The following is a 23,433-nucleotide window of genomic DNA, read 5'->3' as shown; positions in this document are numbered from 1 at the left end:
ACAGGGTCGTCTGAGGGGCCTCGGCGGTGCTGGTAAGTACTCAGTCTCCTGGATGGCCATTGGACGTAGTCCATTCTGCAGGCATCATGGGCATCGTCTAGTCCAGCCCTGCAATTTTGCTGAGGCTTGCCATTAAGTGGCTTGTCCATGTTTCTGCAGTGAGTGACAGCTGGGACTAAAGTCCTGTGGCCCTGTTCCCAGGGCAGTGCCCCACCTTCACACCCCTACTGCTTTCCTCCACGTCTGGGGGGTTAATGTGGTCATCCCTGTGGGTGGTATTTGGGGTTATGATTCCTCCTTTCTGTGGGGTCTGGAAATTAAATGACTCTGGAATGCATGTATCTGTTTTTCTCCTAGGCCCACTCTGTATGTTGGGAAATACTCTACCAGCCTCTATGCCTCTCCCTCAATGGTACACGAGGGAGTTGCTGTCGTGGTAAGTCCACTATGGAGGGCTCACAGCTGCCTAACTGCTGTTGTTCCATTTTAGCAAAGAATGACTTTGCTATGCACAAGCATACTGCGGGTTAAGAATGCAAAATACAAATCTTAAATTCTCAAAAACAGTTTCCGCACATGCCATATTCTACTTTGAAAGAAAGATACATGACAGAAACAGCTTCTTAAAGCTGAGGAATCCCTGATTATTTCCCTTTGCTTTTGTGGTCAAATCTAAACTCCCCAGGCTGGTGTTCATGGCTCTCCTTAATCCAGCCCCACGATGCCATTCTGCCAACCTGTTAGTTTCTCTGTGTGAGTTACATGACCCAAGCAAGTGCACTTTCTCCCTGACTTCTACAAGCTTCCTGTTTATCTTTCCCCAGGGCATTTGTTCAGGCTGCTCCTCACCTCACGTTTCAAGTGCCCTTTCTTCTTCCTTTTCCCTACTCAAACCCTTTGCCTGCTTTTGCAATCTCTCCAAGCCTCCTTGGGCCTCACCAGCCTGCCTCGAACATTCTGTCTCTGAAAGTCCGAGGCATCGTAATCCTAGCTGTTTGTCTTGATCCCTACAATGCTTGGACTGTGTGGTTGGCTCTCTTGTCTTCCCAGTGAGTTGGGCGACTGCTCCTGTGAGCAGACAGCGCCTGCCCCTGTCGTAGTTCCAGCAGCACCTGAGCCAGCACCGGGTGTGTGGGTGGACTTTATTCCACCCCGTTGGTTGCATCAGTTGTGACTAACAGATATCCATTCGTTCTCCTTCACTTATGTCTGCTTCTTGTAACGGCGTCTTGGAGTTCTACACACACACTTCTTGTTCCCTAGTACCCAGACATAAGAATCTGAAAAGTCGTCCATAAAGACATCAGTGCAGCTTGTCACGTCCTGAGAGAGGAGCTTCTTTGCCCAGAGTTGGGCCTTTGTGTCCTTGTCCTTTGGGCTCTGTCCTGGACTGGCCCTGCACTAGAAATCGCTCACCTTTCAGGACAGTGGCTGGGATGGTGTGCCACGGGACGTGCTCTCCCTTCAGGGCTGCTGACCCTCACTGCACCCTCTCCACAGCCCCGCGGCAGCACACTTCCTTTGTTGGAAGGGCCCCAGACTGATGGCGTCACCATTGGGGACAAGGGGGAGTGTGTGATCACGCCCAGCACAGAGCTCAAGTTTGACCCCGGACTCAAAAGCAAGAACAAGCTCAACTACTTGAGGAATTACTGGCTTCTGATAGGTAAGAGCGGGTCTCCCACAGTAGCCAGAGGTGACAGCATGCTGCCTCCTGGTGGTCAACCACCGGCCCTGGTAGTTACACTATACTCAGCTCGGAAGGCCTTGTGCTCAGAGCCTTTCCCGGCTGGCCCCTGAGACCTTGGGACATTTTTACCCCCAAGGAAAATCAACAAGTTAACTGTGTTTCTGAGTCAGTTTTTGAAAACTGTTTAATGTTCCAAAACTCAGGTACTAAATCATGTAAACCTTGTGTGATTATCCGACATTAAGCCCTTCAGAATGCATTTCCTCATTCCTCACAGCCACCCTGTGTGAGGTAGGTACCCTTGTCATTTCCATTTTATAGTTAAGAAAACTGAGACTGTTTCTATGGAAGAATTAACTTGGGGTCCGTGTGGGCATGAGGGTGAGGGGTTTGAGAGGCAAGGGCTGAAGACCCAGGAGGGATGAATTCCCAGGATGGGTTGAGAGCAGCAGAGTCGGGCTGGTCATGGTTCTAGGGCAGTATCGTCCCAGGTGTGTGGGAAGGTCCCTTTTTTCCTCTCTCTCTTGTTTTTGCTGCCATCAGTAATGGCCAGGGGTTGAACTAGAGGCCCTGTCCCAAGAGAGATAAGAAGTTGACATGACGCCCAAAGGCAGCAAGTGTGACAAACGAAGGCAGAGATGAGAAGAGCTGTGTTCCTGGCGAGTGTGCCAAGTCATTAGAGCAGGAGGGAGTTTTCTTGAAATGCACCTGCCCTTCCTGTGCCCCACCCCCCACTGTTCTGCCACCTTCTAGCCCCAGTAGGGGCAGAGCAGGGCAGGAGGTCAGTCGGGTGCTGGAGCACCGAGAGGCCGATGCAGTTTCTTCTCTCTGTTCTCTTCCTCTCGTGCTTGCTGCTGACAGGTACTAGGGGAGAAAGAGGTCAGGGCTGGGGCTCTGGAAAAGAGATGTGGGGCAGCCGGGAGCATGTGGGGACCAGGAAACAGTAGAATCTGCCAGGCAGTGAGGTGTAGGTGGGGATGTGTGTAACCAGGTGTTACGGGGGGAACCAGATATCCTTGAGCCTTGATCCCTTTCTTTATAGATTGTCAAGGTCCATTTCTTTTTTTATCCTGATTCCTTGTAGCCATTTTTATTTTATTTTTACCAAATAACAGGTAAAGGAGATGACAAAATAATAATATGTTTTTACTAACAGAAGTAATTGGAGGAGCATGTATGAATAGGCCCATGGTGAGAAAAAAATAGCTAATGAGCAGAGGCCATTGCAATTACAAGGCTGCTCAGCATTACGGGCCAGTTAAGGGGCTCACAGACTGCCCACCAGTGATTAAGAAGATGTGTATATATGAGAATAAGGAAATGTGTATATATGAGAATACAGAAAATATGGGGGCAGAGAGTCTTCATGGTTAACTTGTAAAATGAGATCCCTTTAAAATGGAAAGGTTGTCCAAGTAAGAAAACTGCGAAAATAGCAAAGTATAAGGAATCTATTAAGTATAAGGATCCCACAATTCAAAAGCCTCTTTGGAGGAGCTCCAAAGCTCATCATCTTAAAATATGGCACTGAGACTATGGCAGTGTCTCCTGTTGACGAGGACCCTTCTGTGTCCAAATGTGTCCTTTCATTTTCTCTTTGTGGAAAACATTAAAGATATTCCAGGTTGTCATTAATCTTGAAAATACAAGGATCCAATTAGCCTGAAAGGCATGGTCTGTGGTTTGCCCCAGAGCCATGGCCCGGACCTTGGGTGCTTTCAGCATCAGAGCTTAGTAAACTAGGCATATATAAGCCCGAGAGAGCCTGATTCAGTAGGTCTGGGGCAGGGCCTAGCCATCTGCTTTTTGCTCTAGAGTCTGGACCTAAGAGATAATGATAGATGAATACGTCAAGAAGACCAGGTAGTATTTGTACAAAATGTTTAGCGGTCTCATGAGTAAAGTTGTACAGTGGTTGATCGAGCATGTGCAGTGTGATATTAGTGAAGGTCCAGCTCCGGGAGAAGCCTGTTTACAAGAAGGTTGACAGGAGGACTAGGGGGATTCAGGCTAATGCCTTCCATAGCAGTCTCTTGGCAGGTGTCCTACCAGACAGGTAGGACTCTGAGCACTGAGTGGGTATTGTGGGAAGGGCAGAACACTGCTGCGCAGCGTGGCATGTGGAAGAACACCTCACTTTTCTTAGACCATAGGTCTCTTGTTAGTGAGCCTCAGAGTTACCTGCACACACTCACATTCAGATTCCTGGGCCCTACCAGCAAGTCTGATTCAGAGGTCTGAGGTGGGCAGACCACATATGGAGAAATCCTGCTCCCAAGCAAAGCATGTCTCAGAGCTCCTTGGTACACAAGAGAAAGTAGTGGTGGCTCAAAACAAAAGTAGGTTTCCCTTAAAGAACGATATTATGTTGTAGATAGAGAACTGACCTAAAGATGGGGAATCAAAGAGGAATTTTCCAGATCAAAAAATGTACATTGCTTAGACTAGTTCCTGTTTGTTGTCATCCTGGCATGTATGTCATGAAATCTTTGATAGGTTTAGGGGAACAATGGAAAGATCATAAGGTGAAAGAGATGTGAGTCAGAGTGAGATCTGCTCACAGCGAGAGAACAGAGAGGAAAGTCAGCCAGGCTGCCGGCAGCCTAATCTGAAAAAGTGACCTGGCTCTTTGGGGCAGTATGTAGACTCATTTTTAGAGATGAATGGATTATCAAGCCCTATCAAATCCCAGTTCCTTATTCTAGTCAGCTTTGTATCTCTTACAGTAATTGCACACAATAGATGCTCAATAAATGCGTAATGAATGCTCACTCAGTAGCCATGCAATAGTTGTGTAGTGAACAACGAATGAATGTGGAGCGAGCTACGGCCCCATCCATCTAGCAGGTGTGTCCTACTGCTGTCTTGCAAGTAAGGTACCACTTTCCCGGATGGAAGCTCACATTTACATAATAGTAGGACTAGAACTCCACCTGAGCAATTTAAATACCAAGATGGGAATTTGGCAGCCATAGAAGAGTGACGTTATAGGGGAAAGCATTGAAAGGAGAACTCCTTGAACTTTTAATGAAGCCTCATAATACTTCACCTGTGGATTGGACCCATGCAGCCCCATGAGCCTTGTGTCTGGTGCATCCCAAATGTCCTGATCCCTGTCATGACAAGGACACTTCTTTGCTCCTCACTAGGAGACACGGAATACTGTATTCTGCCATCAAGTAGTAAAAGTCCTGCTTTGATGGAATTTTCTGGTAACTGCCACTCATTTTCTCTAACTCGCAGTCTTGCTGAGAGTTTGCACTGTGGGCCCCTCAGTGGGTAGCACCTGTTGCCTAAGTTTAGCGTTGAGTGCCACCGCAGCTCGGGAAACTGTTCTCACTCAAGGTTTTGTTTCCTCTCATAGGCCACCATGAAACCCCACTGTCTGCATCTACCAAGATGCTGGAGAGATTTCCCAACAATCTGCCCAAACATCGGGAAAATGTGATTCCTGCTGATTCAGAGAAAAAGAGCTTTGAGGAAGTGAGTCGGGGTTGTTGGTGTTAGGTGTTGGGAGGGTGAGGCATTAGACTTTGACTTTGCCTTCTGAGCATGCAGCCTTGTCTGGAAGGGAAGAGGAATGCACCAGAATCCAAAGCGAACAACATAAATAGTTAAGGGCTAGTGGAGAGGAATAGGAAGCAACTCGTGAAGGAAGGTGCAGGAAAGGTGGCAGGACCAAGCTGGGCCTGGACCTGGATGAATGGGTAGGATTTGGCCGAGTGGAGGGAGCAAGGGGGCACAGGAGGGATGGTACAGCAAGGGCAAAGGCCTGGAGTGGGAAGAATGCTGGTGTGTCCAGCTGCCAGGCCAGACCCGAGGCTACTAAGCAGGGAGTAGTAGGAAATGGGCTCACACGGGTAAAAAGGAACCATGTTACAGTGCCTGGAACAAGCCCTGTGGAGGAGGAGCAAGCCCTATTAAAGGCTGGGTTGGGTGGCTCACATCTGTAATCCCAGTGCTTTGGGAGGCCAAGGCAGGAGGATTGCTTGAGCACAGGAGTTTGAGAGCAGCCTGGGCAACATAGCAAGACCCTACTGCTTTAAAAAAAAAAATGTTGAAGAAGTGATGAGACCTGAAGTTTTATGAAGCAGACAGAGAGTGGCCTGAGACTATTTGCGCAGTGTTCCAGGGGCTCTCTTAGCACACCTTGGCCTAAAGCCAGAGGAGAGGGAGTAGAAAGGACTGCAGACCCGGAGCTGAAACCATCAGTTGAGGAATTCAGCAGCCCCATAGAAGTCAACCTCATTCTCCTTCCTCTCTCTCATCTGCTGGCGCCCCCTGTTAGCTTTACACAGTCAGAAACGACAGGGGGTTGGGGAGGCCATTGCTTTGGTCCATACAGGTCAGTGTTCTGGGGCACAGAGCCGGTGGAGGAGGTGGAAGGGTGGCTGTGCAGGAGGGAACTCAACATGGCCAGGGAAGGGGAAGAGGGGACGTCTGAGGCTTAGCGAGCTATTCGGGCTTGGCGACTTCGGCAACCCTGCCATGGAGGGCCCAGGAACAGAGACACACCTGGGCTACATGAGCAGGGTCAGAAGAAGAAGAGAATGGCTGACTAATGCAGAGACCAAAAGCACAACAAATTCGGTTGAGAGATTTAGACTTTATCCAGAGACAAAGGAAATTGTGGACTTTCAAGATTCCAGGGCCCAGTATCTGTTTACCATCATCTATGGAGGTAGCCCAGTTGGAGAAATATGTTGATTCCTAAAACAGCAATCTCAAACAGCATTGTCCTATAATCTTATTAAAGTCCTGCATATTCATTATTGAACACTTAGAAAATAAACACATACAGAAGAAAATAAGACAGTGTCCTTAATTTTACACCCAGAGGTAGCCACAGGTCAGATCTTTACATTTAACCATCTAGTCTTGGATAACAGTCTTTGAAAAAGTAAGTATTAAAATACTCTGAGGTGCATCTGTATGGTGATGAGACATACAGATGTCCCTGGCCACATGCCCAGATGCCTCCTATACACTCTGCAGGCCACAAACCCCCCAAAATGTGGGAGGCACTGTGGGAGAGACGCGAACAAGAGGGGTACACCTGGAAGGGGAGAGAAGAACATTCTAGGCAGCCATCTGGGGGGAGGGGTGAAATGGTGTGAGTGTGCGGGAAATTTAGCATGTGGGAAATTCAGCACGTGCCATGGAGGCTGTGTTAGTTTTGTTGGGCAGATGATAACTGCATACCTGGAATACTAGATATTTGAGAATGAATCAATGCATTTTTCTAAATGCATGTTCCATGAAGTCTTGGAGATTCTGAGGAACTCTAGGGAAGCTCTATTTTTATCTGATTTAATTTTGGGCTTCTAAACTTTCTTTAACAAACACTTCTGATGCTTCTTAAAAACTTTGAAAAAATAGTGGACTACTGGAATAAATTATATTTTTGGGATTACACTGACGGTTTACAGGCAACACAAAACTGCTTTATTACTTTCTAGCCATGCGTCTCCGTATATGTGCGAATTTCCTTTTAATGAGAAATGGTATTATTAAATCAAATACCAATTTTTCACCAGACTTTGCTGCAGATGACTTCAGAGTTTTCCCGGATACTGAACCTACCATCAAAGGAGGAAGTGTTTGCCTTTTTGAGGATTTTCAAAAAAAAATATGTAGGGTCTGAAGACACCTGCCAAAAGTATTGCTCCAAAAACTATTTTTGAATAATGATAACCTCACTGCAAAGATACATGGTCTCTCAAAGCAATTGCTTTGAAGGAGGCAACAATTATCTGCCTGCATGATCTTTGGTGAGCTTAAAACAAATGCAACACCCTGCAGTACAGTCATATCCTTGTAAACAGTGATTGCCTCTCTTGATTGCTGGCCTCATCTGTATCTGGCTACAAATTTTGCAGTGATGTCGCAACTCTCTCCCATGCAAGGTTATCAACCTGGTTGACCAGACTTCAGAAAACGCACCTACCACCGTGTCTCGGGATGTGGAGGAGAAGCCCGCCCACGCCCCCGCCCGGCCCGAGGCCCCCGTGGACTCCATGCTCAAGGACGTGGCCACCATCATCCTGAGCACCTTCCTGCTGATTGGCTGGGTGGCCTTCATCATCACCTACCCCCTGGTAAAGCTCAGCACTTCCCCTTTGCCCTCCACCTGTTTCTGGGGCGTCTCTGCCTGTCACCTCACGTCAGTGAGATCGAGACAAAAACAACCAGCACATTTCGTTCCCCAGTTAAAAGTCAGTGTTTATCTTCAAAAACATAATTAAAGAGACACTAGCCTCCCAGAAAAGGACAATTTGGTACCTAAATCTTAGTGTTTTTCAAGTAAGAGCTGATGTATAAGCCTTGCTCAAAGATGATTTTGAGTAGTTATCTGTATTTTTAAAGAATAAGGATAATGGATGAAGACCTTTCCTCTCTTAAAAACTGCCATTAGAACGTCTGCTGGGGAGAAGAACCAATCAAAGAAAAAAGAAGCTGCCCGTGAGATCAGCTTGTGTGAAAAAGGCAGCATGGCCATTCCGTTACTTCTAGTTGGAAACGAGCAGGCTCCGTAGCGGAGCAGGCTGTGGCTGGGATGAAATATCTGAGGGGAGTGGTCCTTCAGCAGGTTGCTCAGAGCATCGAGATGCTGTTACCTGAGAGCTCAGGAAGCTAATGACCCGCCCAGGAATGGGAATGACACACCCTTTACGGCACTCCCCATTGGCACGTCTGCACCTGATGGTTTCACTTTTCACCTCACTCAGTCCTATGAGGTCATTATTATTGACCTCATAGGTCAATAATGATTTTCTTTTGTCCACAAAGGAAGCAAGTAGATCCTGAGGAGCTAAGTAACTTTCCTTACGGGTACCCAGCTAGTAGGCAGCATTTCCAGGACTCCATCCCGTGGTGGAGGGAAGGAGAGATGACTCCCTGGTTGGTTGGTGGCTCAAAGAAGTCCCTTCAGTCCACCTCCTGGACATGGGTAGGGATAATCACAGATCGCTACTACTTCAGATAATTACAGAATGAATCCTCAGGTATTTGAGAGGCATGTGGCCACGGGGAAGGCAGTGGGATGAAAGGGGGAAGCAGGACCTTAGCCAGGCTCCCCATGTGTCAGCCCCACTGCCACCTCCTGGCAGTGTGTGTGCAGGGGAGCACAGCTTCCTCACCTGCCCCTCTGGACTACTGAGCATCTGTGCGCTAGCCTCTAGCCAACATACAGACATGGTAGATGGCAAACCTGGGGCTTGCCCCCACCCACCACTGGCTCAGCCATGCTACCTGTGCTTCCTGTTTGGTTTCACCTTTGCAACAACTCTCAGACTTTCATAAAAATCACAGAATTTTAGAACCGAATGAAACTGGCACAGCCTTCAGCCTAGGACACAGTCCTTCCCCTGGTGGCCATCCAGCCCCTCCTAGGGTTGGGGAGTGGGCTGTACGAGCAAGGATCTAACTAGTCGGCAGAAAGACCTTCAGTCGTCAAAGCGATTCTGCCTCCAGGTGCCTTCTCACTGGTCTCTTTGTGCCCTGTGGGGTCACATAAAGTACACATGCTCCCTCCACCACTGGGACCTGTCCCTTCCCACCTGTTTGTTTCCCTGTGGGAACAGCTGCTCTTGTCTGGATATGGGTTTCTCTTCCCAGAGCATGCATCAGCAGCAGCAGCTCCAGCACCAGCAGTTCCAGAAGGAACTGGAGAAGATTCAGCTCCTGCAGCAGCAGCAGCAGCAGCTGCCCTTCCACCCACCTGGAGACACGGCTCAGGACGGCGAGCTTCTGGACACATCTGGCCCATACTCAGAGAGCTCGGGCACCAGCAGCCCCAACACGTCCCCCAGGGCCTCCAACCACTCGCTCTGCTCCGGCAGCTCTGCCTCCAAGGCTGGCAGCAGCCCCTCCCTGGAGCAAGACGACGGAGGTAAAGCCAATTGCCATCTTGATGCTATTTCGTGTTTTGTTTGAGCACCTCCTGAGAAGTCCAAGGAGTCTCCGTAAGATTGTAAAGTGCCATTCTCAGGGATGCACTGTGTTCTCCTCTAACTGGCACTCTGGGGGTCTCTGCGGGAAGGCTTCTGCCCCATCCCTTGGCATCTCCCCCTCAGAGGGCCTTCTGGGGACCACTCTGGCCATCCCCCTGTCTCTCCACAAGGGCTGGGTGTCACGGCTGACCAGAGGTGAGCTGCCCATTGGGCTGGAGAGAGTTCCCAGGGCCAGCCGGTGGCCAAGTGTGAAAGTGTCACAGTTGATCTGCTTTCCTCTGTGGAAGTTGGCTCAAGCCAGTTGTCAGAGCCCCAATTCTGAGGGAATTGGCACAGAGCTGGTGCAGGGACCTCAGAGCCCTCTGTCCCGGGCAGTCTCCTCATTTTTACGTGTCCACCACCGCCTCCTGAGTGTTTCAGTGCGATCTTTACAGTGGACTTTCGGGTTGTTGTTAACCATTAAACCATTCTAACTATATCACAATAAATATGTATAAGTATATGAAATGCTATGGAGAATGCCTGCCTTCCAGAAGGTTTTACTATATGCAATCACACAGTAAGGTAAAGGCAGAAACAGAATGCAGGGGCAGGGGGAAGAGGCAGCCCTGGGTGTACATGGGCAGTGAGCCCGGCAGGCTCTTCCTGAGCAGCAGTCTGGGGTGCAGTGCCTCTTAAATCCCATCTCTTAATCTGAGGTCAGGAAGCTTGCCACCACGTTAACCTCAAGGTTCTTTAGGTGATAATCTGTTTGAAACAATCTCTCTTTTTCCTGTTTTGTCCCAGATGAGGAAACCAGCATGGTGATAGTTGGGAAAATTTCCTTCTGTCCCAAGGACGTCCTGGGCCATGGAGCTGAGGGCACAATTGTGTACCGGTGAGTGGATTAGCCAGCCCCCTGCCCTCACCGCCTGGTGTCTAAGTTGTTGCCTGTCAGGTTGCGAGCCTGGTGCCAGGCTCAGAGCACAACAGGGTCAAAGCAGTGACCTAGGCACTTGGAGTCCCACCTCCAGGGAGCTTGCACACTGAGAGAAGCAATGATTCCGGGGCCACCAGGCAGTCAGTCGGGGCCCTCTAGGCTGGGAGGCAGTAGTTGAATGCTGTGGACCCAGGTTCTCACCTCGTTTACACAGCCTGACTCGTGCTTACCAGACACGACTCCTGCTCCTCATCCCGCAGGGGCATGTTTGACAACCGTGATGTGGCCGTGAAGAGGATCCTCCCCGAGTGTTTTAGCTTCGCAGACCGTGAGGTCCAGCTGTTGCGAGAATCAGATGAGCACCCGAACGTGATCCGCTACTTCTGCACGGAGAAGGACCGGCAATTCCAGTACATTGCCATCGAGCTGTGTGCAGCCACCCTGCAAGAGGTGGATTGATTTTTTTTTATTATTTTGTTAACTTTATTAAAGTCATAGCACTTTGGGAGGCCGAGGTGAGCAGATCACTTGAGTTCAGGAGTTTGAGACCAGCCTGGACAACATGGTGAAACCCCATCTCTACAAAGAAACCAAAAATTAGCCAGGCCTAGTACTGTGCTCCTATAGCCCCAGCTACTTGGGAGGCTGAGGTGGGAAGATTGCTTGAGCCTAGGAGATCGAGGCTGCAGTAAGCAGTGATTGTGCCACTGTACTCCAGCCTGGACAACAGAGTGAGAACCCATCAGAAAAAAAAAAAAAGTTACAGTGAATTGTATTCATTTTAAATGTACAGCTTGATGAAGTTTGACAAATGTCTATACCCATTTAACCACGTACACAGTCAAAATATGGAGCATTTTCATCCCTCTAGTTGTAACAGGGTGGTCCCCCCGCATGCCTGGGCAGTCTGCTTGCAGTTGGCATGTCTCTCCCTCTTTGCCTCCAGGAAACCTGGACAGTTGTTCCTCCCATCTTCAGTCATGGCTGGTGTGGGCTTGAAGGATGCCGGCTGGTAACTCCAGGCTTTCAGATCATCCAGCAAACTCCTTTTGTTCAGTTTCCAGGCTCACCTTGAAACTCTATCAGTATCATTTGGATTCCTTTGTAGGTTTACCTATATGAGGCAATGAACTTGAGTTTCTTGCCTTCTTATCTTTCTTATTGTAAATTAGTAGATTGGAGCTTTGCTCCTTGTTGGAAAATATAGATTTAGACAGAATGTTGTCAGTAAAACTTCCCGTTTCTTTCTTAAAATGGTATCAAAGAAAACGAGCTGAGGGGCCAAGTCCTGAGGACTGTGTGCCGTGACCTCGTTGTCATGTCTTTTGCAGTATGTGGAGCAGAAGGACTTCGCTCATCTCGGCCTGGAGCCCATCACCTTGCTGCAGCAGACCACATCGGGCCTGGCCCACCTTCACTCCCTCAACATCGGTGAGAGGCCGCGCTTTAGCAGGCCAACAGCCCGGGTAGGGGTAATCAGTGACCCAGGTGGGGCTAACCAGTAGCTTGGGTGGGCCTTGCTTCTGTTCAATCTCTTGGCTACATCGCCAGTAGCAAAGACGAGTGGTGTAAGAATTTGAGGAGGAATCCTACATAGTTGAATACCAGAGCCAGGTGGCGGCAGGCATCCTGGGAGTCTGACGAGGACATACTCCCCATTGGAGGAGGAGGCCTGGGGTTGCTCCTGGTAAGCATTGGACTAATCTGGAGTTCTCTATTAGTTCACAGAGACCTAAAGCCCCACAACATTCTCATATCCATGCCCAATGCACATGGCAAGATCAAGGCCATGATCTCTGACTTTGGCCTGTGCAAGAAGCTGGCAGCGGGCAGGCACAGCTTCAGCCGCCGATCTGGGGTGCCTGGCACAGAAGGCTGGATCGCTCCAGAGATGCTGAGCGAAGACTGTAAGGAGAACCCTGTGAGTAATAGGCTATGGCCCTTTGAAAACTACAGAACCAGCCCGTTGTATCTTCAGGAGTAGAACCTTTAAATTCCAGGTTTGGGGGCTGATGCCCGTGTAGCTGGAGAATGGCATTCCTTTCACCAAGAGCTTCCGTGTGAACTTTCTATGTCATCTCATGTTCAGATGATTAAAGGGGCAAATGTGGGCAATTATCTATTTTTTTCCCCTATTCTTCCAATTACTTGTTTTTTTGTTTTTTTGTTTTGTTGGTTGGTTGGTTTTTTGTTTGTTTTTTTGTTTGTTTTTGTTTGTTTTTGTTTTGAGACAGAGTCTTACTCTGTCACGCAGGCTGGAGTGTAGTGGTGTGATCTCAGCTCACTGCAACCTCCACCTCCCAGGTTCGAGCGATTCTCCTGCCTCAGCCTCCTGAGTAGCTGGGATTACTGGTACCTGCCACCACACCCAGCTAAATCAATCACTTTTTAACCCCTTTTTAATTTTGGTAAACTGGGAAGTCAGGACTTGCACAGCATGAGCAAACTTCAAGTTTTCATTATTTTTAAATTTTTTTGTTTTCTCAACTTATTTTGATAATTTTTAGACATAGAGAAAATTGAAAGAAAAAAATTTTTTAGAGGTGGAATCTCGCTATTTTGCCCAGGCTGGTCTTAAACTCCTGGGCTCAGGTTTAGCCTCCCAAAGTGCTGGGATTACAGACATGAGCCACAGCATCTGGCTGAAAGAATGTTAACATGAATACCTGTATACCTCCACCTAGATTCAACGTTTGTTAAAACTTTTGCCACATTTGCTTTATCTTTGCCTATTACTGAACCATTTGAATATAAGTAGCAGGCATCCTGACCCTTCACCCCTGAAGACCTCAGCACATGTCTCCTAAGGAATACATTGTGTTTCCAACCACAATACCATTATCCCACCTCAACAATTAATACTGTTTCTATCCATCATCTCATATTCAATCCATATTCAAATTTCCCCAATTAGTCCCCAAATGTCTTTTATAGAGCTGCGTATTTAGCTACCTACTGGGTTCGACACCTACTGGGTTTTGTATACCAGGATGGAATCAAGTGTCTTGCATTACATTTGATTCTGTCTCTTGGAATTTACACATCTTCCCACCTATATTTTGTTCCATGTTGAAGTTCCATTTTGAAGAGTCCAGGCAGTGGGTTATAAAATGCCCCATTCTGATTTGTTTACTTGTTTCCTCATGACAACGTTGAACATTTCTCTGTATTCCTCGTATTTCCTGGAAACCAGAAGTTAGGTGTAGAGGCTTGATTAGGTTCAAGTTAAATGTTTTTGGCATGAGTAGATCACAGGTCTCTGCATCAGAAAGCATGTGATGGCAGATTGTATCTGTAAGATTGTATCTGTAAGATTGTTATCGCCTCCTCTTAGTGATGCTACAGCTGATCTCGCTATCATAAGGGTTCATTTCCTCCTCTGTTGTTAGTATTTGGGGTGATCCTTCAGCACAATGTGATATCCTGTTTACTGACAGTCACTCACGCAGTGGTTTAGCATGTGTTGATCACCCTTGCCTGAAGTACTCAGTTCAGTAGAAATTCTTCTGCGTTATTAGCTGACATTTTTCTGTAAAGCAGAGCTTTCTTTTCACTTTCTTCTCTCTCTCTCTCTCTTTTTTTTTTTCTTGATCACTATGGGCTCAAGGATTTTGAAACTAATGTTATAATCCATTTTCATCCTTTTTTTGTTATTTACTTCTTTTGATACACAAATTGTTCCAAATTTGGTCAACCTGGAACCCCTTCAAGCTGGCTTCTGCATCCATTTGCTAGGAGTGCACTCACATTTGAGCACCTTATTCTAGCACAGGTCGCTGAGGCTCACCTTGGACACTGCCCGATGGAGACCTGGATGGGTCAGCCATCTTGAGTGGATTAGATATGGTCCTCTCTTACCCAGCTCACTGGGGACCAGCAGCTGGTCAGTTCATCAAAGAAGTCAGTTACAGTGAAGAATCATAAAAACACGTACACACGCCGTAACACTTAATTTTAACTTAAAGCAAGTAATATAAGCCCTTAAGTCATAGAAATCTTGTACTGTAGGCTAAGGTCTTTTCAGATTTGGGTCTGACTGACTGGAGTCCTCATTTTCCACCTTGCATTAAGCACACTCCTGTACCACTTCTGCATGGAGGCTTGGACACTTCAAACACTTCCTAAGCGATTTGAGAGCAGAAGCCTGGTTTTTAACGCTTCATGACCCAGTCCCTTACAGTTGAGTCCACCACACCGAATGCCGCAACAGCTCTTGTAACCATTCCCTTTCCTTTGTGGAGTCTTTCTAAAGATTCAGCTTACCTCAAAATTCGTGGCACTCATGTTTGACAGCTTATGGAATATTCAAATTACAAGGACAAGTGGCAATAATAAGTTTGGGAAAGAACATAATTGGGGCCACGGAGGTTGGAAAGATGCCTCTTCACCTTAGTGTTGACTATGCTGGGACAGCAGGTGGCACAGAGTGTAGGGGGCGTGGGAGACCTGGAGAGCTCTGGGAATCAGGGGCGAGCTCCAGCTGTGGTGGCCATGTTCCTCCTGTCCTGAATCCAGCGCCTTCCTAAGGGAAAATCTGGTGAGGTGGAATAAAGCATGGTAGGTGTGGAGATTGGAAGACCTGAATGCCATCCTGGTTTGTCACATCCAGCAGTGACCGTGAGCTTGTCATGCAACCTTTCTATCCACATTCTTATCTGGGGATGAAAGTATTTGCTCTGCTCACCTCACAATGTTGTTGTGAGGCTGAGAGTGCTGTGTTGTTCAAGGTGTGTCTCCTCCAGCATGGAAGGCGATGAACCCCTGGTTCCTCTGACTAGACCCTCACTTCACCTAGTGGAGAATCTCAGAGGCGGGGCCTAGTAACAGGGACCTGAGCTGTGCTCAGGAACCACCCTGGTGTTACACCCCAGGTAGCATGAGCTAAAAAACACAAACGTACATTTCCCTCAAAGGAAGCTCATCTGTAGACACAGAATGGTTTCATGGCATAATTGAGAGGCTTTCTCGGATTAACATCAAAAATGACCTCCTTGGTAACTTGTCAGATAGTTTGTTTCTGGGGCTGTTTTTGAATCATAAGCTGTTTTATTCACTTATTAGCAATTTTGCTACCTACTGTGTGCAGGCACCATTCTGGGCCCTGGGGGTACAGCAGGAAAGCAATGACACAGAGACCCTGCCTGTGAGCACTTTCATGTTGGGGGTAAGGAATATATAACAGCCAGGAGAGCTTTTGATGGGCCAAGCACTGTCGCAAGCAACCATTTTTGCATACTAATGCATCTCTCTTGACAACAACCCCATGAGGAGCATGCTGTCAGTGTCCGCATCTCACATGAGAGGGAACCAGGGGCTTCTAGGTGGCTCCAAGCCCACCTTCTCCACTGTGACCTCTGACACCCGTGCAGTGCTGCAGGTTACCCCTCACTGCTCTGCGCAGTTCATGTATATCAGCTGATTCTCCCAGAACACCTTCCAGGTGGCGGAAGCAGCAGCAGTGCTCCTCCCTCCCTGGCTGTGAGTGAGGATGAAAACTCTGCTTCCACACCTCTCACGCCTCATGTCTCTTTTCAGACCTACACGGTGGACATCTTTTCTGCAGGCTGCGTCTTTTACTACGTGATCTCTGAGGGCAGCCACCCTTTTGGCAAGTCCCTGCAGCGGCAGGCCAACATCCTCCTGGGTGCCTGCAGCCTCGAGTGCTTGCACCCAGAGAAGCACGGTGAGCAGTCCAGGGGTCGGGGTTGGGAGCAGCTGCTCAGCTGCCTCAGGTGGCCCCGCGGAGCTGGGCTGGTGCCACCTCTGCACTCACGGAGGCCCTGGCGCCCCAGCTGCTCACCCCACAGGCCTCAGGAACCTACAGACTTGTGCCAAATCTGGTAGAGGGTTGGCAGGGTTATCCCTGGGGCACCACCTTCTAAAGCTGAGACGCTCCAAGATTCCTCCAGGTCACCAACTACTTGTGTGACCTAGACAAAGCCCCCTTTGGAGACCTTCTTTTTCTACCTGGTGACATGAGGGTTAAATAATCTGTGGTCCCTTCCTGCACTGGCATTTGGGAAGACAAATTGTCTTCTCTCTTGTGAGGGCCAGTGGTCAGCAGGTGCGGTCCATGCTGGGCTGGGGACAGACAAGCTTTATCCTCACCCTGCTGGTCTCCTGGTGTGGGCGCAACAAGTCTTTCTTTCAGACTTCAGGTTTTCCTGGCTGGTAATTGGCCCATGACACTCCAATGCTGCCTTTTGAAAAAATTAAAACTAAATTATTGTTTTGTTTATGGTTGATTTTCCTTATTGTAGAAAACACAGATTAGCATAAAGGCCCATGTAGTCCCATTATACAGGGATAAATGATGGCTGTTAATACCTTTGCATATATGTTATTCTAGTCATTTATCTAGATGTGTATGCATATTTTATAAAGATAAGGTTAAATCCTGCATCCTGTTTTGCAACATGCACGTTTTTCAACGTCACCTTGAATGTCTGTCCACAACAATCTGTATTTAGCCACAGCTGCATTTTAACAGCTCATGGCCCAGCGTAGAGAGGCACAGTAATATATCCACTCGGGCCTCTGATGTTGGATGTTCACAGTCACTTCCTTCACAAACCATGCAGTGAGGACTCACCTCATTGGCTGAGGTTTTGTGTCTGTTCCTAATTATTTGATTGGAATAAATTCCTCTAAATAGAATCATAAATGAGAGGGTATGCAGCTTTTTAAAGTTTTGGTATTTCCCTGTGACTTTGGACTGGTAATCGTGAGTTGCTCATTTTCCTCCTTTATAGAAGACGTCATTGCACGTGAATTGATAGAGAAGATGATTGCGATGGATCCTCAGAAACGCCCCTCAGCGAAGCACGTGCTGAAACACCCGTTCTTCTGGAGCCTAGAGAAGCAGCTTCAGTTCTTCCAGGTAGAGACGTTTGTTCTCTTTATCCAGAGTCTTCATTTAATGTTTTTCAGATTTTGAAAATATAGAAAAGGACAAAGAATAAAACAAATTGCCTATTACCCTAAAACTGAGAGATAATCATGGCTGATGTTTTAATGTTTTCTTCATATATAAAAGTATACTTGGGATCTAACCATATATACAGTTTCAGAACCTGCTTTTTTTTTTCAATTGTATCTTTCATGTTAAAGTTCTAAAATTCCAATGTCCATAGTATTCTTTCATATGGATGTGCCATAATTGTTAAGCTTTAGATTATGGAATTTCCAAACATATAATACATAAATGTTTAAACGCTATAACGAGCATCCTTTATTCATCCCTCAGGTTCAACAAGTATTAACCTTCACCCTCTCCCCTCCCCAGGTTATTTCAAAGCAAATCTCAGGCATCATGTAATTTCATTCAAGTGTCTTAAGTTTATTTATTTATTTATTTATTTTTTGAGACAGCGTCTCACTCCGTTACCCAGGCTGGAGTACAGTGGTGCAATCTTGGGTCACTGCAACCTCTGCCTCCCAGGTTCAAGTGATTCTCCTGCCTCAGCTACCTGAGTAGCTGGGATTACAGATATGCACCACCAGGCCTGGCTAACTTTTTTTGTATTTTTAGTAGATATGGGGTTTCACCATCTTGGCCAGTCTGGTCTCGAACTCCTGACCTCAGGTGATCTGCCCGCTTCAGCCTCCCAAAGTGCTGGGATTACAGGCATGAACCACCACGCCCAGCCCAAGTGTCATAAATTTAAATGCTTTCTTATATTGTATTTGGTTCTATCATCTTTTACACAGTCTTTGCCCAGATCTCATTTTGCTTAAAATAGGTTCTGCAAAGTTAGAACTCCTTTGGCAATTTGACTATTTAAAAGCTTTGTGACAATGTCAGGTGACTTTTGAAGAGGTGATGTGTTTTTCAAAGTCTTCCATGTATGAATTGAACATAACTCACCCGATCACCGCCTTCCCAGTGCGTGGCTCTGAAGAGCAGGCTTGTGGGGCAGTACTTTTCCCCTTGGGTCCAGGCAGAGTACATTTTAGTGAGCACCATACTCAGAAGTGACCGTCATGCTCTCCGGGGGTCGGACTGGGGCCTTGGCCAGAGGGAAGCCCCCAGAATGTAAGCTCCTCAAGGGCAGGAGTGCTTGACTGCTGCATTCACTACTGTGTCCCTGCCTCCTGGCCCAAGGTGGGGGCTCAGAAACCATTCAGATGGATCGGGCTGGGGAGAGTTCAATGCTGTCTTCCATGTTATAGCCTAAGGATTGGTCACTGTGTCCATGGACATGATGTGAAAATTCTCAAGTCCATGTGTCTTCCAGGGACTTGTGAAAACCAGCCAGGTCATTTCGATCACAAAATACAGAACACGAATAAAACCCATGCAAAGGGACCTTCACCCACCATGGGACAAGATTTAAATGCTTAGTATCTCCAGGTATATGTCTGTCAAACACACCTGGCTTCCACCCAGGTCATTTAGCTGTAACAGCTTTGCAGCTCAGACACGTGTGTTCCCAGTGCACCCAAGCTGACGATCTGACCTCTCCACAGCTTTTCTCTGACAATTGTAAAGTAGGAATTCAGCCAGTCTGGCTTCGTCTTCATTATAGAAAAGGCTGCTCTGAGAAAACGGTCTCCTAAGGCTACTTAACATTGATGTAGGCAGGGCTCACCACTCCCTGTGTCCTCAGCTGTCGACCTGTCTTACTGATGGGACTTCAAGAGGCCTGTACTTGGGTGCTTCCTGACCCTCTCCTTATTTCCAAAGTCAAATGCAGAGCAAGGTTTGAATCCCAACAGAAGCACCTGGAGCCCATACTCTTGCCACCAAGTTTCCTCTTTGAGAAGAAGGCCCGGCTTCACTGGTCTTTTCTACTGTTGGAGGGAGGAGTGGCGACCCTCCACTAGTTATGGGCTTGAGCATACCATGTTTCAGTGAGTAGACAAAGCACAGGATGCACATCAAATCTGAGCTTTCCTTTTCTTTTTGGTTTTGGTTCGGTGGATATAGATTGCACTTGTGGCTTCATACACATGGCACGTGTGTGCACATGTGAAATTCAGGGTATGCGTTCATGGTCTATGTGCAGGTGTACTCTGTGAAGCTTCTCTGTCATGGAGAAGCTCTCTGTGGACCCGTCCTTCATGAGGAACAGACAGGGCACCTCACAGGGAAAGACACGAATGAGGGAGGCAGAGGGCAGGGTGCCTGCTGCCCAGCTCTGGGGCAGGCTGCAGTCTGGGCCTAGGGGCCGTCATCCCTTCATGGCTCATGTGCCAGTGACCGTCTGTTACTCAGAATCCCAATCGCACAGCTCTCAGTATCTCCGGCACTGTCCATCATCTGCTGCCCTTGTTTCTCTCACAGGACGTGAGCGACCGAATAGAAAAGGAATCCCTGGATGGCCCGATTGTGAAGCAGTTAGAGAGAGGCGGGAGAGCCGTGGTGAAGATGGACTGGCGGGAGAACATCACCGTCCCCCTCCAGACAGGTGAGCACACTGCGGTGTGTGAGAGGGCATGTTGCAAAAGCCGCTGCCGCCTTTCCAAGAAGTAAACGTGGAAATGGACGCTCCAGGCTGTTCAGGCCCCAGATCCCACCTGTCGGGTTTGAGACTTTCTTGGGTGTGTCCTCTGTGGTTTGGTTACACTGATGTGTGTTTCGTTTTTGTTCCCTAGAGTGACAGGTGAGTGATGGTGTCATGCTCTAGGTGGTCATTTCCGATCTGGGTGCGATCACCAGGTGGGGTTCAGGGGGACACCGCCCTTGGGTTGGATGGGAGGATCTGCTCCTGTGACTGGGTGTGGAGTGACCTCACCTTTCGGTACAACTCCGTAATCCCCAGAACCCGGGAATTCTTTTCTTTTAGAATGTATTAGTTTTAAATTTGATTACCCATTGCGTCCCTCAATGTTTTTCTAGACCTGCGTAAATTCAGGACCTATAAAGGTGGTTCTGTCAGAGATCTCCTCCGAGCCATGAGAAATAAGGTAAGCGGTGTGTAAATACTGGGGAGGAAGTTTATCCAGTAGATGGTTGGGGATGCTACTCACGCTGACACGGACACCTTCCTCCTTTCATCCATTCTTGATAAATCTTCTATCCGTGCTGGCATTCTCATCTCTCAGGAGCTAGGCAGCTTCAGCTGGACTTGACAAACTGCAGGCTATTGCTTCTTTTATGCTGGTTTTCCCTTCAGGGACGCAGGTGCAGATGAAGTTCTGGGAAGCAGTGCTCTGCGGCCCGTGTCCCTCATGGTCTCTGGTTACTGACTTTTGTGGGGCCTTCTCCCTGTCTGATGCAGCCACTGTGTGTGAACATGTATAAACATGCCTCGAATGCGGGGACCCCGCTGGGACAGACACTCCAGTCTCAGGCAACTTTACTCCTCCTGAGGTGACCAGGAGTGTCTCCAGGTCCTGACTGTCACAGAAGGCTTGAGCCCCTGCTGGACTGGCTGGGCCTTGCTCGCTTCGAGGCCTCCTCCTGAGTGAGGGAAGCAAGGGAGATGGTGGGGCTGGATTATTGGATACATAAGCCTTTTTTCCTTTTCTTTACCAAAAACCAAGCAACACTCATATTCTTTCTCTTCCTTGCATGATGAAAGGGTGTTTTGTCAACACTTCCCAAGCTTTCTAACCCCTTTCTAACCTCCCAAGCTTTCCAACTCTCTTTGCAGAAGCACCACTACCGGGAACTGCCTGCGGAGGTGCGGGAGACGCTGGGGTCCCTCCCTGATGACTTTGTGTCCTACTTCACGTCTCGCTTCCCCCACCTCCTCGCACACACCTACCGGGCCATGGAGCTGTGCAGCCACGAGAGACTCTTCCAGCCCTACTACTTCCACAGGCCCCCAGAGCCCCAGCCCCCAGTGACTCCAGATGCCCTCTGAGCAAGGGCGGCCCCTCTGTTCTGGTGGCCCCAGCTGTGACTGAGGGCCTGGTCACCACAATTAGAGCCTGACACCTCCCGGCTTTGCAGGGAGACCAGGCTTCCCAAACCAAGTGCCTTGAGCCGCCTGCTCTGCAGCCCACAGAGGACAGTGCTGACCCCAGGAAGTGGGAGAAGTGGCCCCTCGTGACCTACAGGGAGCTGGGAAGATGCTGGCCCTAAAAGCCTTACAGTCAGGATGTCTGCAAAGGAGAGCCTCAAAGACAGAGCGAGTAGCACCCCCAACCGTCTACTGGATAAACTTGCGTCAGACTTTTTTTTTTTAATTCCTGCTTAATGTCAAGTCTGTGGGCCTTTCAGGAAGGGGTAGGAGGGAATCCTGCATTTTGCTTGCGTGCTGGGGCAGCTAGGCTGAGACGCACCAAGTGCAGCCTTCGCTGGAGACCGGACTTGAGTGGTGGGGGATGCTGACAAGGAGGATGGAGTTCAGAGGGTGTCGTCCTGCGGTATGAGATGCCTCATCGATCACAGATGTGCCCAGAGTAGCCCAGGTCACTGTTAACTAGTGTTTCTACAGAGGCAGCAGGAGCCGTGAGCATGAGGCGTGGCATTAGGGACCGGTCAGCTATGCACGCCAGCAGGTGGGGTCGTGCCTGCAGGTCTCAGAAATGAAGAGGCTGCTGTGTTCTGGAGGCAGTCGTGGCTCAGTGCCAGTGGCCAGAACAGTGGCCTTTGGTGGATGTGCCCTGGGCCATCTGGAGGTGGTGCTCAGGAGTGCTTAGGGCAAGAGGTAAAGATTCCCTGGCCTTCAAGGAGAGCAGCTAAGACCCAGACAGGGGCTAGCCTTCAGGACCAGAGGGAGGCTGCCGAATGGGACCCTCCTGGTCATCAGGAGAAAGCCCTGGGCCAGCGAGTAGTCAGTCAGCCTCCTTCGTCCCCAAGGCTGGTGGAACAAGAGGCTCATGGTGAGTCAGGGCCAGGGTGGGGCCAAGGCCAGGGTCACTGTGTACTTCATGGGCCAGCTGTTTTGTTTTTCTTGGCAAATTTTAATAACTATATTTTAATTATACTGTAGAATGCTATGTCAGCATGAGTAAGCTAAACTTGAAGCTTACTTGTGAAGAATAAATAGATAGAATACATCTTCTATTTTTTTGTGGTACCAAAAATCACCATCCCCTCAAGAAAGAGTGTTCATGTATAGAACATTCTCTAATGCTGAAGAGTAAAACATTATAGCAACACTATGTAAATGTATTGAACAGTCTCTAGATTATGTTTGTGCCATACTGTTTTTTTCTAAACTTAACATAATTTTTAGCTTTAGTTTCCATCAAAACTTTTGTCTTTTCTCTCCCAAGAGCCTTAGAGGTTAAAATGCAATCAGCCTACCGTGTAAGATGTTGTCCGTGTACTTTCTCCAGCCAGTTGGGGGATCATTGCGGCTCAGGCCTGGTGAACTCAGAGACTCCATTCAGTATTAAGAATGGGATTGTTGAATTTTACTCACTCACAGAGAAATCACTGTTTCTTCATGTTGTAAGATGTTTTCTGTTTGTGTATTTGTATCATGGTTACTCATCTAAAGCTCTTACTCTGCCTTTATAGAATTCAGTTCCCCTCCTTTCATCATAGCTAAAGTGACTTTTGTGCCTACTATTAACATGATCCTACATCCTTAAATCTCATTGATTACCTCACTTAGGCCTTGGAACCTTGGCCCTTGGTCGGTGTCCTTGGCATCTTCTAAGCAAGGCTGTGCACTTTTCAGAAACGTGGCCAGACTGCGTTTCCTGCTGCTCGTTGCCATGTGCCAAGTGGTCTGAGACTGCTCCCCACACGGCTGCAAGGCGCTTTACCTGTGGGCTTTGGCAGTAACCCAAGAGAGGATCAGAAGGTGGAGAAGCTGCCACGAGTGGTTTAGCAGGACTGCCACAGGGACTGCCCCCCCACCTTGTTCTCAGCACAGATTTTCTCTTTGGGAGTACCCAGGTGATTTCTAGCGGCCCAATTTTGTGTCATCTCCCTGCTTTAGCCCTACTTGCCTAGAGACAACTGTTTC

At 48.2% G+C, this 23,433-nt stretch overlaps 1 protein-coding gene across 1 annotated transcript in view; it reads left to right on the top strand.

Annotated features, from left to right (window-relative positions):
- ERN1 (endoplasmic reticulum to nucleus signaling 1) overlaps positions 1–22,414 on the top strand; it is a 95,341-nt gene extending 72,927 nt beyond the window's left edge. Inside the window, exons 11-24 of the mRNA XM_011997128.1 lie at positions 358–436; positions 1,501–1,666; positions 5,055–5,173; positions 7,597–7,788; positions 9,308–9,581; positions 10,429–10,519; positions 10,822–11,011; positions 11,893–11,992; positions 12,283–12,482; positions 16,097–16,244; positions 17,314–17,441; positions 19,848–19,971; positions 20,403–20,470; positions 21,160–22,414. Coding sequence (XP_011852518.1) covers positions 358–436; positions 1,501–1,666; positions 5,055–5,173; positions 7,597–7,788; positions 9,308–9,581; positions 10,429–10,519; positions 10,822–11,011; positions 11,893–11,992; positions 12,283–12,482; positions 16,097–16,244; positions 17,314–17,441; positions 19,848–19,971; positions 20,403–20,470; positions 21,160–21,372 — 2,092 coding nt within the window. The 3' untranslated portion in view covers positions 21,373–22,414. The remainder of the gene's footprint in view (positions 1–357; positions 437–1,500; positions 1,667–5,054; positions 5,174–7,596; positions 7,789–9,307; positions 9,582–10,428; positions 10,520–10,821; positions 11,012–11,892; positions 11,993–12,282; positions 12,483–16,096; positions 16,245–17,313; positions 17,442–19,847; positions 19,972–20,402; positions 20,471–21,159) is intronic.
- The last annotated feature ends 1,019 nt before the right edge of the window (positions 22,415–23,433 follow it).

This window comes from Mandrillus leucophaeus, unplaced genomic scaffold (genome assembly GCF_000951045.1).
Source record: "Mandrillus leucophaeus isolate KB7577 unplaced genomic scaffold, Mleu.le_1.0 Scaffold530, whole genome shotgun sequence".
In the NCBI taxonomy this organism is placed as follows: Eukaryota; Metazoa; Chordata; class Mammalia; order Primates; family Cercopithecidae; genus Mandrillus; species Mandrillus leucophaeus.
This window is presented reverse-complemented; position numbering and strand designations above follow the sequence as displayed.